At 34.3% G+C, this 14,527-nt stretch overlaps 2 protein-coding genes across 2 annotated transcripts; one reads left to right on the top strand and one right to left on the bottom strand.

Annotated features, from left to right (window-relative positions):
• Window positions 1-414: 414 nt before the first annotated feature.
• Window positions 415-9,415, bottom strand: Bmcp (uncoupling protein Bmcp mitochondrial). The gene is made up of 7 exons (XM_019048892.2): window positions 9,205-9,415; window positions 7,644-7,756; window positions 6,498-6,645; window positions 5,657-5,933; window positions 4,572-4,690; window positions 3,801-3,960; window positions 415-2,830 (listed from the first exon to the last, which is right to left on the bottom strand). Exons 2-7 carry the CDS (start codon window positions 7,705-7,707, stop codon window positions 2,711-2,713), a joined length of 888 nt encoding a protein of 295 aa, XP_018904437.1. The 5' UTR covers window positions 7,708-7,756; window positions 9,205-9,415; the 3' UTR covers window positions 415-2,710.
• Window positions 9,416-9,685: 270 nt separating this feature from the next.
• LOC109035310 (DNA replication complex GINS protein PSF1) lies at window positions 9,686-14,135 on the top strand. Its single transcript, XM_019048891.2, has 6 exons — window positions 9,686-9,954; window positions 10,628-10,692; window positions 11,173-11,271; window positions 11,812-11,902; window positions 12,248-12,364; window positions 13,762-14,135. Exons 1-6 carry the CDS (start codon window positions 9,883-9,885, stop codon window positions 13,906-13,908), a joined length of 591 nt encoding a protein of 196 aa, XP_018904436.1. The 5' UTR covers window positions 9,686-9,882; the 3' UTR covers window positions 13,909-14,135.
• Window positions 14,136-14,527: the final 392 nt, after the last annotated feature.

Genomic DNA, 14,527 nt, shown 5'->3' with positions numbered 1-14,527 from the left:
TACACCCATATATGTTGAGCTACACCAGTCATTAAATTTTTTGAAATTTGTGATTCAAAAAGCATCTTGAGAAAAGCCATTCAAAGTTTTAACCTGTCTGGTCAAGGGCTTTAAATTACTAGATTTAATTGCAATTTTACACCTTCTATCTGCATAAAAATATATTCAGCTGTACACAACTTATTTTTTACGTTAGGTACAGAGAACATTCCTTGGAAATTTCAAATCTCAGTCTGCTGATCAGCTGAATAAAAAATGCTCTCCTGAAAAATCGTCTCCAAGCACTAATATCCTTTCTTCTTGCAGACAGTCAAAAGTGAAATGTGAATTGAGTAAATTTTAAATTATTAGCCAATCTAAAAGAAAATGCAGCACAGAATAAAAAAAGAGCCTCAAATAACTTAATGACAGTCATGGAGCAATAAGCATTTTTATTGATTTTAAAAATACAATTTCAACAAAACAATAGCGTAATTTCTTTGGAAAATACACTAAAACAATAAAATAAATTAGAGTTTCATTCTTAATCTAGTTCACAATGAAGATGCTTAACACACTGTAATTAGAAGAGTGAAAGAAGAAAAAAAGACAGTGGCATTAAAGCTTAGAGTGCACATGACTTTCGGATAAAAAATGTTTTAGCTCCTGACTCGTACCATCATGGTTTAGCTCGCAAGAACTGACTTTCCTCAGGAATCAACAATAAGATGTACGAGAAGATAAATTTCTAAATTGAGGCTGAGAGTATCAAGGAAAAAGCAGCCTAACGAGAAGAGAATTGAATCAATCATGACCTTCAACAACTTGATTTTCTGTCTCTTTTTAGAAAGAAGACATCTTTAACATGTAAAATTATTGAGAAAGCGTTTGAGAAGAAACGTTCTCTTATTGATTGTTTTTAACTCCCTTGCAACACTCAACAACGCTGACTCAGACCTCTTAATTTGATTTCCATTGCTCAGTAACTCTCCCTCCCGCTTTCAATCCATCTCATTGTGAAATGAAGTCCAAAAATCTTTCCTTTCCTCCCCCTCACACACAAAGAAAATTGAACTTTTATGCTACTCTGTCCCCGGAAAGTGCCACGTTATGTGTCCTCTTATTGATAGCTTTATGTGATAAAAAGAAAATAAAGAAGACTTCGTCACATTTTTAACTCAATACAATTGTAGCATGGTCAAATTTTGACAAGAAGATTCTTTGATTTGATAGAAAATTGTAAGTGGTTCTTGCGAGATTGATTGGCTCATTCTTTCCCTCAAGCATACTAAAAGATCCCTGACAGTGAACAAAGTTATATGTATTTGCTATGTTGAAAGGATAAAGATGATTAAATTCTACTAGAGTACAGTTAAGTACTTGATTTCTTTTTTAGGATGAAAAATCTAGGAAATAAAAGAAAAAATTTTTCATGGTCAGATTGCAATGACGGAATGACTTCAACTATTACTTGCAGGAAAGCACATGTACATTGCTCTGTCGACAAAAAACATGGGACTGATCAATTAATTAGCTGTGAATTGGGGGACGAATATTCCCAATTTCAGTCAATTTGCTCTGTGCTATGTACTTATAAAAATCAAAGACATTTTTGGACAGGACGGAAGTTTTGTCTTTAAGAGTGGAGCAATGAATTTACGTCTTCCTGCAAGATTTGAATGAAATACTGGCCAGAGAAAAGCACCAAGAAACATATTTCCACATACAAATTTCACGCAGCAAACATTGAAATATTGAAAAGTGACATAAACGTGAGAGATTAGGGTTTATGATAAGTAATTTAAATTATTAGAGGTCAGTTTTTGAGTAGTTTATGTCAGAATTATTTTCATTTAAAAAAGCAAGAGAATTAAAAAAATTAGCGTAAATAAAAAGATGCATTGATAATAAATTCAGATAATCTGCATAAAACAAGAATTTGATTAGATAAAAATTTCTTTCCTCCTAAGAAAAGCCATATTTTTAAATTCGTCAAGAGAATTTTGGCATACTGAAAAAAATATTTCATTGTTAAGCACAGTAACTTTAAATAATTAACATTAAAAATCAAGAAAACTTTTTTTTTTTTTTTTTTTTTTTGCAAACAGATATGAATTGATAAATAGAGGAGAAATTAGTTTCTCTGCATTGCATCCAAAATCTTTTAGAATGCCTAAAATGCTGTGCTTAAAATTTTGATGAGATAACATTGGTTGTGGTGTTTAATTTTTTCCCTGTTCGGTACTTCGTTCAATTTTGAGGAATTTCGCAGATCAAAATGTTCCACCAGCCTTCCAGCCACTCTCTGAGTAATTGTGTCTTCTACCTATCACACTGGAATTTAATCTGTACTTAATCTTCGATTTACAAAAATAAAATAGGAAGATGATTTAGGAAACATGAGATGACACACCGGTAAATGCATAAACAAAATAGAACATGAGCGTAAACCAAGGAAACAAAATGCTTGTCAAGGTAATTGAATTACGAACGAGGAGTGTAAAAGTTTCGCATGATTAGATCAAACTTATATTAGATATCAAATATAGCTCTCACTTAAAAAAATATTCATATAAGGCAGTAGAAACTAAAGTAACTGATATGAGCAAATAACGTAGAGAAGCTGGACAGGAAAGAAAGTAACGATTCATTCTTAAGCGTCCGCACTTCGATGATTTGTTCTCACAAAGAGAGGAGATTCTGTCACAGATTTGTACCAAAATTTCACAGCTCAGTAGAAGTTTTTCAACTGCTCGTAGGTGATGAAGAAAATGATGTTCCAAGGTCCCATTCGAACCCACGTTGGAATGAAACCCTTGTACAAGGCTGCAAATCCTTCATTTTTTACCGTCTAGAACACAAGAATAAAATTCTTAGGGGTCATTAATGAATACATAATGCATGTTCTCCATTTTTTTAACTTGAATGAGCCTGTCCAAAAGTGAGTCAGAGGCACCAATTATTTTAATTCATTTCCTGAAAATACGGAGTGGCCTAAGCTATAAAAGGAATTTTTCAAGATATTTTAAACCTAAGGGGCAAAGAAACCCAGTGTCAAAACTGCCAAAAATGGAACCCATTTGATCGGTTTGCTTTTTCTCTCCTTAGAAAGACTTTTTAAACTCTCCGTTTTTTCACAAAATTTTACATTACGGAGTTTATGCTACATACAACCCTATAAATATTCCTTATCACTGCTTAGTTACAAAAGTGAATCACTGGTGCTTCTACATAGATAAAGAGTTTCCTGAAAATTCAGGTACAAAAAACCTCTAAAAATTATAAGCAAAACCAGAAATATGACAGTCAAAAGTTGCCAGTTTGAAGAAACTATCTATGAGAAAAAAAACAATTTGAAGTTTCAATCTGTCATGTTTGGAGTTTGAAATTATTAAATCAAAATTCAAAACACCCTCTATTCGGAGCAAGAATGAACTGAGCTGTTCGCAAATTTTTTTTTTGGAATACCAGAGAGTAACTTGTGTAAAAAAATCAAATTATCATTTCTCTACCTAATTTGACAAAAAATATTCCCTAAAAAGTCCTCCTAGTTCACTTTTCCAGATAAGGTCCATTTTTCTATGAATAATGAATGTCACATTGGACAAATGAAAATCATTCAATGGTAAGCTTTGTTAGAAAAATCTTTGCCGCTTTTTTTTTTTGCCACAATAGAACCTGCAGTACTTTTACAGTTATTTAAAATCAGAGAATTTAAAGATTCTCGTGTGCAAATGCTCCATTCCAATTTTGACTATCTCTGATAATTGAGTCACTATAGAAAGGGTTCCCAGAAAGAAAATTGTAAATTTTAGCCTCACCTTGGCGAAACAATCGAGGCTTCCCTCATATAGGAACGGCTGAGGCTGAGCAGTAACAGTTGCCAATTTCTTCAGTTTTTTCTGATTCATTAACCGGGTCCGGACAACATCAATAGGTGTTGATGCTATTGCACTCCCCAGGCTGGCGATGAAACTAGATCTGAAATCACACAAACTAGACGATAACACCCTTACAGCTATGACTGTTGACGAAGGACTTGAAAAAAACTGCTTACTCTGAACGCATTAGGGAAGCTTTTTGTTCTTCCAATGGTATTCATGTAAAATCGGCATGAAAAGAAAAAAAAGGTTAGCATCAAAATTTTGTTATATTCTAAAAATCGCTAATGCTGATGGAAAATGCAAAGTAAGCAATAAAATAGGCAATTTACAAGAATACACATTTACAAAAAGTGAGCTGAACTAAGCAGCATGTGTTCACTTTGTTAAAAATCACTAGGGTCCACGCCAAATAAGTTTACACACTTTTAGACTGCAACAAAGGATCTGCCATCTTGATTCTTGCATTTACTTTCAATGCTAAATTGATGTCAGATGATCTTCTGTCGTAGTCTACAAGTGCGTAAACTTATTTGACATGAACTCTACTCTGTAAAATACAACAAGGATGATAACATTAATTTACTGGTTAATTAGCTTAGAGTCATTGATTTATCTCTGTTCGGGATTTTCTTTCTCAAAACAAGAACCTACTAAAAAAATTGGTGGCTGATAGCTTGTAAAAACTGAACAAGGAGAATGGTGACTTACATGAAATGATTAATCATTTTGTCACCAAAGGCTGTCATTAGGTGATATTTACAGAAATCGTAAACAGGAAGTTCCACAGCTGCAATAACTGCAGCGCGTTGAGATGTAGGCAAAGCACCCTGTAAAAGGAAAAGATAGAGAATGTATAGTTGCATGTAATGGGACTCTGTGAGTCAAATCTTTTCAAAAAAAATTTCAGGAGTCAGACAAGTTCTTAGCATCCCCATTTGTATATTCGTTTTCCCATATAGAAAAAACCATATTTTCCTGAATTACTCAAAGTAAAAGTTAGTTCTTCTTGCACTTTTCTTTTAATTATTGCAGAAATTGTGTCATATTTATACTTATATAAACCAGCCTTCCCATTTACAAACTCTTTCTCACAGCTTTACCATTTTTATATGCAATCTGCTGATCATGCAGTCACCTACTGCACCTACTGTCATACCTACTGCATCCTGCAAATTTTTCTCAAGAGAGGAATGAATGTAGATTCTGTTTAACAAATCAGTTTTGATTTAATTTATGGTTGACAGTAAAATTTTTCAGAATAGCATGAAAAAAAGAAAACCACCATTGGCATTTAAGGAATTATTCATTCCTCAACTCATAAATGACTCCATGATTCAATTTAACGTTGCGGGTGAATTAAAAACAGGAAAATAGCCTTGAGTTCCTTAAAAAGAAATTGAATCATTTGAACTCAAAATAATTTGCAGATTAGAAGTCAATGTCCTGCTGAAAATAGAAGATAATGTTCTTATGATGATTTAGCATTAATAAACCAAAAAAAAAACAAAATAGCGGAAAAAAAAAAAAAAAAAAAAAAGCCGAGCAAATCTGAAAAAGTCTTTTCATCAGCAAAATTCACAGGTTCCATCGGAAAAAAACATGAATCACTTACTCAGATGCTCTAGTACACAGGTAAAGATTTTTACAGCTACTTCCTGGATCATGCTAGAAAACTTTTTGGAATAGGTGCTAATCTTAAATAAATCAAAATTGTCCGCTCTCACAAGAATAATTAGGTACATTTTAAAAACTGATGGAAGTGATGGAATTTTTGTTTGATGGAGAATACTAACCCTCCAAAGTCCTTTGAAGCCTTCGTGAGTGTAGACATCGTTGAAGCAATGTACGATACTCGGGTGTGCTGTAGGGCCCAGCGCTTGCATTCTAACTTTGAGTACATCAGTGGGATTTGCAATAGCGCTGGAAAATATTCCTGCTGTAATCGCACAAAACAAGTTGACCAACACATCGTCATCACGGTGAGTTTGGGAGAACAGATTTTTCAGAGAATAGTAGGTTCCAAATTTAATTGTACCGTAGGTTGCTTGCCTCAGGAGAGCAGGCCCGATACTTCAAACAAACAAGAAAGCAAAAACTTGCATGAAATAATAAAAAATTCACAAAAAACAGGAAAATACATAGACTGTTTCCAATTTTAGCCCATATGCTTAGAGTCTAGAGCAGTTTTTATGTTTGTTTTAAACTTCTTACTCTATAAAAAACCAAAATCTACCATATTCAAATGGTAATGAATGAATTTTGATGTGTCTATTAATAAAACATTTTCTCTGTACATTAAATCATTTTCAGCAACTACTAGAAGGAGGATTCTTTCTGAAATCCGACCCTTTTTATTTGCTCTGCAATAAATTTATTTCCTGTGGCATATTTGCCTTACGTAAATTCGAGTCCTATTTGGCTACGAGAAGGAGTGGATTTGCCTATAATAATTTAAAAAATAAATGCAAATACCTTAAAGTCATAGACTCTTAATGAGAAAACAAATTTTGTGACAATTTGATTCTTCTTCAATCAAATGGTCCGCTCACAAACTCCGTTTGCATAAGAGCTACCAATCAAAACATAAAACTCTCGACTTGATCTAAGAATAAATATTTATTAAACAATCAATACCCTGAATATAAAGCTAAAAGTCCCTCTTGCTTGGAGATCTGAAGGAATGCATCAGTCATACCACGATACTTCACTTCTGCATGCTTGATGTCATGTTTCTGCCCTTGGATTTGCAATCGGGTTTTCGCTAAATCAATGGGGAAAGTACCTGAAAAAGCCAGAGGAGATCATTGTTAAAAATTGGTAGTTCAAAATTAAGTTCTGTCCAATAGCTACTAGCAGAGAGGGTTCAAGATGAAATTATGAAGTTTATACTTCAAAAACTTAGTAAAAAAAAGCCATAGAACTTTAAGGTACCTAGGTATGCCATTTTCGGATCAAAATTGATGGTTAATACTTGATGAAATTTTAAACATGAAAATATTTCACCAATGACAATTATTATTTAGGATACAGGAACCTTCTTTCTGATAAAAACTCGAATTCTAATTTATCCATCCGACATGAAAAAAAAATGCTCTAAAAGTTTCTGCTGTGCTTATTGCATGAAGATAGAGGATATTCACAGATTTAAGGTCTGGATTCACCTTTATAGTTCTACAATGTTTAGAATTTGTAACTATGCTCATTTTCTGATTTTTCCCTGAGTTTCAGGAGCTCATTCCCTGCTGAGAAACGAAAGTTTTCCCCCACTTCCCTGGGATTTTCTTGGGAAAAACTAGATGAATCTCCATAGTTTCAGTTAGGAATTTTGTAGATATTGTTTAATACAATATCCGCTGAATTTAATCAAATTTGTTTCATTTTTTAGCCAGTTCTTTTGCATACATTCAAATTTTTAATTCCAAAAGCGATCTTGATATTTACATTATCTGGTCAATGAAAGCCTCTGTTATTATGACGATTTGAAAATTCAAAGATGTCATTCAACAGGTCAATAATGGCAACTCAGGTACAATGAAATGAGTAGACCTCAATAACAATAGTTACTTAAAATTTCTGCAACATGTGAAAACAAAATAGCCTTTAAGCTGTAGAGGAAGAGATTTTCGGTTTTCGGCATAAATTCCCCGATTTTTCCCCTATTTTCTCTGAAATTTGTCATTCCTTGACGAGTCTTAGTTTCTTCTGATTAATCCTCTTCCCCAGCAACAAGTTCTCATTCAGATACTATGAAAGCACTATGAAAATAAGAGACAAACATACCAATTTCTGCTATACAAGATGCTACGCCTCCATAAACGAAGAGTCTCCAATCCCTCTCTCCCATTCCAAGTACTTAGTGCTTCGAGGACGCAGTTATGGCTTGCTCTCTTTATCTGTGGGCAATGAAAATAGTAATAAAACAGACATAATTACAGAGGAGACTTGGTAGAATTTAAAAGAGAAGCAGCGAAACAAAACGTAAATGAACATCCTGAAATTTTACAGTCATGGACCTCAGTTTTCAGTTTTTTATAATGATTTAGTATGACTGTCTGAGCTAATATTTTCCTTGATTTTTGATTTTCCTTCTCGGAGATAGCAAATTTAACCAGTTCTTCTTCCTTCACTCATAGCTGAAGGAAGTTCAAAAACTTGTAACTTGACCATAATTTCCAAAATTTATGCATCTATTTAATTTTTCAAGGGGAAAAAAAGGACAATTAAACCCTACAAATTTTCACAGAATGATCAATGCAGGATAAGGAAATATTGGATGAAATATCAAGAAAATTCAAAAATGTGTACCTGATGGAAAAAAATAAAGTTCCTAGGTTGAAAAAACTGCAACCTAGATTTTGAATTTTTGCAAAATTGTTGGATAGGTAGCTGGAGCTGGTGACCTAACAACTCATGGCAAAGAGCATACTCATTGAGTCCAATTCAAACAGTCACACATTTCGCTCGACAAAAGCGGGCGAAAAGGTGAACGCAAAAAAATTGGATACAATTACAATTGCTGTGTGATATTGTCATAACCCCTGACATCAGCATTCAGGTATTATTGCCAGCTTCTAATTTGAGAAGATACAGCCTCGGTAAACCCCGATACTGGATCCTGCATCGGCACCATTCAACAGGTTAAAACTTTCATTGAGTTGGAATCTTTGACAAGTGTTGCCATGGATGGGATTTGACTTCTCTTGGTTTATATAATGCGTATGCTCTGAACAAATACTTATTTAGACTGTTTGCAAGGATGTTCCTGAACTGTACACCTGACCAACCGAATACATATGGTTAACCTGTTGAATTCTGGTGGTGCTGGTACAAAGTTCACTGGCTGATGTAATATATCTGCAAGTAAAATAGGCATCATCCTTGTCTCTCTTCTGATTTAATGACAGAGCAATGAAGGCAAAGATGACGTACAGCTGGAGAGATGTCGAAGCTTTCCAGTTGGCTATTGCTTTAGAGGCAACCAAATAAATAGCAGCGCTACATCCGCAACAATGTAGGCTGTGTATGCAAGATGAAATGGCTCAGTTGGAAGGATATCTTGCTCTCAATTGCCTTGCTAAGATCAGCTACTGAAACAGCTCGAGTAGAGCGACACTTTCAAGAGACGCGCAAGGGTTTCAGCACTGAATCTTGAACTCTAAACGCAGTTCCGTCAGAACGACAGAAATGCTGCAAGAAATTGCATGGCTTGTGGACAAGAAGACTCATTCAGAATCCGAGCTAAGAAGGAACTTTCTTGTGACCAAAAACAGGTGCTCGAAAATGACTGCAGGTGCATTTATTGACTACCTAGCAGGAATTTTAAAAAAATGAGGGTTCTTACCAAAATCTGAGGAATGTGAGATAGTGTAAAGAATATCCTAGGGATGAATTCCCTAAGGTTTCAGAGAAAATAAAACTCTCATCTTGCACAAGTGGACAAGTTAAAACTGGAAGAAAACACAAAAATTAGAGAACTAGACCACAGATTTTCAAAAATCGTGTTTCGTATCTGGAAGTTTATTTACGTACGTTTCTGCCTTATCAATCTCACCATGTTACGACCTATTCACCCCAGAGAGCGCTGCAATGCTTGTGCTTGGTTGACAAGTTTCGTTTTTTGGTTTTTATTTTATCATTATTTAATGTATCCAAAATTACATTATTATTATTGTTAGATTAGAGAAAAATGGGTAATTGAATAGAATAAATTTTCAAAAAAAATTACGACTCAAATTTTTTTTTTCGGAAAATCACAGATCCACAAACGTAGACTTGGCAGCATTGTGTTTTTGTGTGTAAATAGCGCCAAAATTTTGAATTGAGGTTAGGTTTATTGTTTTGAAAATTGGTTTTCTTATCTCTTCGAGCTATGTTCGAGCTTCAACTTTTTCGCTGTATCTTTTCGAAGTTTCTAACTGCACAAAACTTGAGCTTCCGAATCACTTTGTTTGTGTAAAAACCTTTTTCTCCAGCAAATTACCACTATAAATTTGTGCTAATACCGTGATTCATCTGAAAGATGTTTACCGAAAAAGCTGTCGATCTATTGAAAGAATTGGATAGGTGCCCTGACACTCTACCGCCTTATCATGTAAGTCATAAAATTAATCAAATCATCTCTTCAGCGTCATCATAGACCCTGGTTTATCATTTTAAAGCTGTATCAGCCAATGGAGCCTTGCTGATGAGGCATTTTGCGCATCTGTTCCTTACAACCGTAACTACGTTCTCATATGTCAAGTGCGGAACCTAACAAAGAAAAGAGCAGATAAATGATAAACATCAGGTACGAATAGCCACATTTATACAAACACTTTCAATGCGCATTAATCAATGAGATATACAGAGTGCAAATTCAACATGCATGGAAAAAAGTTCATTCAAACTCTCGACTTGTTATTAATTCTGATTGGATTCGGATCTATGAAGTGTGCATTCGTATAGGCCCTGGTTAGAAACAAACTGTATGGTTAAAGCTGTGGAAAACTGATGTTGGGAAGAGGCGAAGCCCACTCAACATGCCTTGAAATCAGGTATGGCATTATTCGTCATCAGCATAGTATAGCATTCATAGCATCGACACACTGCTTTATGATACCTACCTACTAACTAATGCCATTGAATGATTATTATGAGTTTTCTCAACACAATCTCAGGGACTATTCACACACTTCTCGTGTTGTGAAATCATTAAATTCAACAGGGAACAAACCACATTGAAGAATAAAATTTTGCTTAATGCATCTTTTCATTCATTATTGCAGGAAAAAATGGTGAGAGCTGTCTTGGATGAAATGAACATTCTTTTCGAGAAAAATGTTGAAGTCTTGTAAGTATTACCTTTTTCCTGTTTGATTAAAATGTCATAAAGAAGTTCTAATGTTTCAGGAGGTACTTGAATTTTTGCCTAAGTACCTCCCTCTGTCAAAATGTAAAAAATTGAATTCAGTGCACATAATTCATTCCCAAACTCCTCTTTCTTGACATACTTCTTCAATCAATGAACAAAAATACCTCACTTTCCCATCAGGAGGCTTCAAGTGTTACTACTTATTTTTTTTTCTTTCTCGGTAAGTTCATAAAATTTGATTTTCAATGACACACTTCGCTCGTGATCCGCCTGGGTGCAAGAATCCAAAAACAAAATCAATTTTTTTTTTTTTTTTTTTTTTAAATTTCAAAATAAAAAATTGAACGACTTTTCCAGCCCAGTACTACGATTTCATTTTTTCCTATCATGTAGACTTCACTGAGGAATAAAATTCTTCTGTCCTTAGTTAAACTAATCTGGATTCTTTTTCATTTTTAGAAACTCCTCTGTCTCTGATAATCTGGGAGAATTTATGCCCGTTCTGAAATTCAGGCATGCAGCTTTAGAAAGGAACAAACGTTGTCTGATGGCTTATTTGTAAGTATACACTTATGATGTTAGAAACTGCAACAGTCAGTCCGCAATGGAATGTGATTTGCTGCCGATTGACAGTACTTAATGCAGTAAAATGGCATATTCCAGTGAAAGAATGAAAAAGTCTGAAACTAGGATGAAAATATTTTTAGCTTAAAATTTGTGTTCACTTGATTTTTTGTTGGCTGTGCCAGTTGATACTAATGCCAGTTTCAGTCTCTCCTCATCGATGTCATCCCAGGAAACAGAATAAAAATTGCTCCACTTTTCAAGTTCAATGCTGATAGGCTGGTTTCTTCATTTTCAATCAATCTTAGAATTGAAATATTAGTTATATTCAAAATTCAGATCTTCTCAAATATTACATCACAGAATTAACACTCCTCTTTTCTATCTGAACAGTTATCTAATTGATCTCTGAAATGTCCAGTGGTTTAAAGGAAAGAGAACCCTTATTCACGTAAAAGTCTTAAGAGAATTTGCAAATCATGTTGACAACTAATCTCACATATCTCAAGCGCTAATTTAAGTTTAATTTTCTAGCTGGAACCGATTACTGAAAATACGTCAAATGCGATGGGAATTTGGCCGCATCCTACCTCCAGATGTTAAATCTAATCTTAGTGAAGCAGAAGTGAGTAGCTTTTCTAATGCTATGACAATTTTTCTACCATGAATCCATATCTAAGTCCATTTCCATTGACTGAAGCCCCCAGAAGATATCTCTAACCAGCAGTAAGAAGAGATTTTTTTTGGTCTATCAGGCGGTTGAAATTTTCAACCATTCAAAAAGTATCCACACTGAATCATAAAACTTGCATTAAAATAAATGTCATCATAATTATATTGACTATTATTGATTTTGTAAATGCATGATATGTAGTTCGAATTTCAGTGTAAATGAATTTCAGTACTTAATTCACTCTTTTTACTGACATTGTGATAAATTTTCTTATGATCTTACTTCTCGTCATTACAGGTGAATTGGTTCAACAATTACAGCAAAATCTTAGCTAATTACATGAAATCCATTGGTCAAGGATGTGGTTTAAATCTGCTGCAAAACATGGACCCGCCAAAGTCACTATATCTTGAGGTAAGAAACACACCATTCCTTTTCGATGTCTCATCTTTTCACTAAAATTACAACTTGTAACATCGAGGGCATTATAGGCGAATGAGCACTTATTTTGGTTTATTTTTTTCCTCTCAAGGTCCATCCAAGTAATAAAGCTGAAACATTAAGGTAGTGAAGACGGTCGTCACAGCTTGTGCATAACTTTTTTCTGCAGAAAGTTCTACCTATCGAATTCGAAAGATATTTCAATTAACATGATAAATTGATTACGTTAACTTTGAAAAATCATCTTGCAAGCTAATTTCTGGGTGTCTGTTCAAGAGTATTTAGTACAAATTAAGGAACCCTCTAGGGCACAGCATTTAAAATTCGTAACAACGTATTTCTTGGGTTTTTAAAATTTGAATCTTTCCTCTGTGGCATGATCTTGCAAATTTTTATTAGTTTTTTCTTTTTTTCGAATTACTGATTCCCAAAATTTTGAAAAAAATTTGGTACCCCATGTTTTTTATGGAAGCTACAAAATATGTAGGTTAGTGTTCATCAGAATCTTAGATCCATTTAGTTCATGTCATTGAGGGTTAAAGTGGTCTGTTTTCCTTCAATGTTGTTTAATAAGGATGGAAATTTCAAGCCACAATAAGATAATTGTAGAGAATTTGTCTACGGTTTCCCCATGAGTCAGTATTTTTGACAGGTAGTACATGTAGTCAAAATGCATTAGCTCATATAAATCATGATTTCTACACAAATAAAGCTTTAAAACTTCATCATTTTTGCTGATAAACTTTGATGGAATTAAAGTGTATGATATCCTATGAACAGAGTTGAACAGAAGCTTACTAACTTGCATTTTGGAAAAAGTGAGTTAAGAGAAGTTTTGAATCCAACCATATAATCAAAAAAAAAAAAAAAATACCAACAAAAAAATAAAAAAATAAAAAAAAAAACGAAAAAAAAACAAATCTATAAAATTCAACGTCGATGAAGTATGTTTTGAACGTAAAAATGGTCATTCATGTGTCCTCAAAATTGAGTCTCATGGGGTATAAACTTTGAAATCTCCTTCTCTTCAATCAAACTTGCAAGACCAATCCACATATGTCAGTCATTGCGCAGCTTTTTTGAAATCCACTCCCCCGCCCGGCCCTAACTCGCAGCACTCAATGCTACGTCACAATGGATGCTCCCGTAAGAAATACATTGCAGGCACTCAATACTACGTCACTGCGCAGTAGAGTACCAAAACTCGTCCTCGGGAATGACTCACCTGTGTGGATTGGTCTTGCAAACTTGATGCAACTCGGTGGATTTCTCCTAAACTTGGTCCACATATTTTGGTGATTTTTGATGTTTTACAGCTTCCTGGACCTAGTGGATCTGTTTATCGAGTCAATCTTTTTTGTCTTTTCCAGGTTAGGTGCCTGGCGGACCACGGAGAAATTAAAATGGAGAATGGAGAGGTCATCTGCTTGCAAAAGAATCACCTTTATCTTTTGCCAAGATCTGCGTGTGAAATGCTGATACGTCAAGGAATTTTAGAACAGGTGGTTTCATTTTGATTCATACCTCAACCAAGATGGACCATATTTGCTGTGCTTTTCTGTTTAGGATTTGTCAGTTAATTATTTTCTTTTCTGTGTGTTATTTTATGTAATATTTTGTTGCTGCTCACTGTGATCTTTTGAGGTTTAATTTAAATCTTGTAAAACAATATTTTCGCCTCAGGCCAACTGTACATAGTAGTTCTGCAGAATTTTGTGATTAAAGGTATTTCCATAGTTTCATAGTTGGCTTCGTTATATTTTAGTAACTCACAATCTTCATTTTGAATGCATAGCCTGGAATTCATTTCTCATTTCCCAATCTGTGTGAAAAATTTCCGTCTTCTAAAATTCCTGCCTCAACAAATACATGAAAACAAAGCACAGATAAGGTGTATTCTTTCAATAACTTCATACAGAACCCAAAAAGGCTGCCATTTTTGCTTAGAAAGAAAAGAAAACTGAAAACTCCTATCAAATGAAGCTTGAAAAGGGGGAAAATGGGAAAATATGCATGTTTCCTGAGATGAAGATCTTCCTTATAGTTTTTAATTGAGGAGTTGCATCACTTCTTATGAAAACGGCTGTTATGGGTTCTACATGGAAAATTCAAACCGGCAATAACTCATTAGTATCA

Source organism: Bemisia tabaci, chromosome 7 (genome assembly GCF_918797505.1).
Source record: "Bemisia tabaci chromosome 7, PGI_BMITA_v3".
In the NCBI taxonomy this organism is placed as follows: Eukaryota; Metazoa; Arthropoda; class Insecta; order Hemiptera; family Aleyrodidae; genus Bemisia; species Bemisia tabaci.
Note: the sequence above shows the minus strand (reverse complement) of the source record. Positions and strands in the feature narration are given on the sequence as shown.

What these genes read in the sequence shown, in the direction of transcription:
- Bmcp (XM_019048892.2), bottom strand. Translation starts at nt 7,707, where the DNA reads ATGGGAGAGAGGGATTGGAGACTCTTCGTTTATGGAGGCGTAGCATCT. An exon ending in ATCTTGTATAGCAGAAATTG is followed by an intron (nt 6,646 to 7,643) that starts GTATGTTTGTCT and finishes TGGCTTTTTCAG; the next exon opens with GTACTTTCCCCATTGATTTA. An exon ending in GCCTCGATTGTTTCGCCAAG is followed by an intron (nt 2,831 to 3,800) that starts GTGAGGCTAAAA and finishes CTTGTGTTCTAG; the next exon opens with ACGGTAAAAAATGAAGGATT.
- LOC109035310 (XM_019048891.2), top strand. Translation starts at nt 9,883, where the DNA reads ATGTTTACCGAAAAAGCTGTCGATCTATTGAAAGAATTGGATAGGTGC. An exon ending in GAGAAAAATGTTGAAGTCTT is followed by an intron (nt 10,693 to 11,172) that starts GTAAGTATTACC and finishes TTTCATTTTTAG; the next exon opens with AAACTCCTCTGTCTCTGATA. An exon ending in CTAATCTTAGTGAAGCAGAA is followed by an intron (nt 11,903 to 12,247) that starts GTGAGTAGCTTT and finishes TCGTCATTACAG; the next exon opens with GTGAATTGGTTCAACAATTA.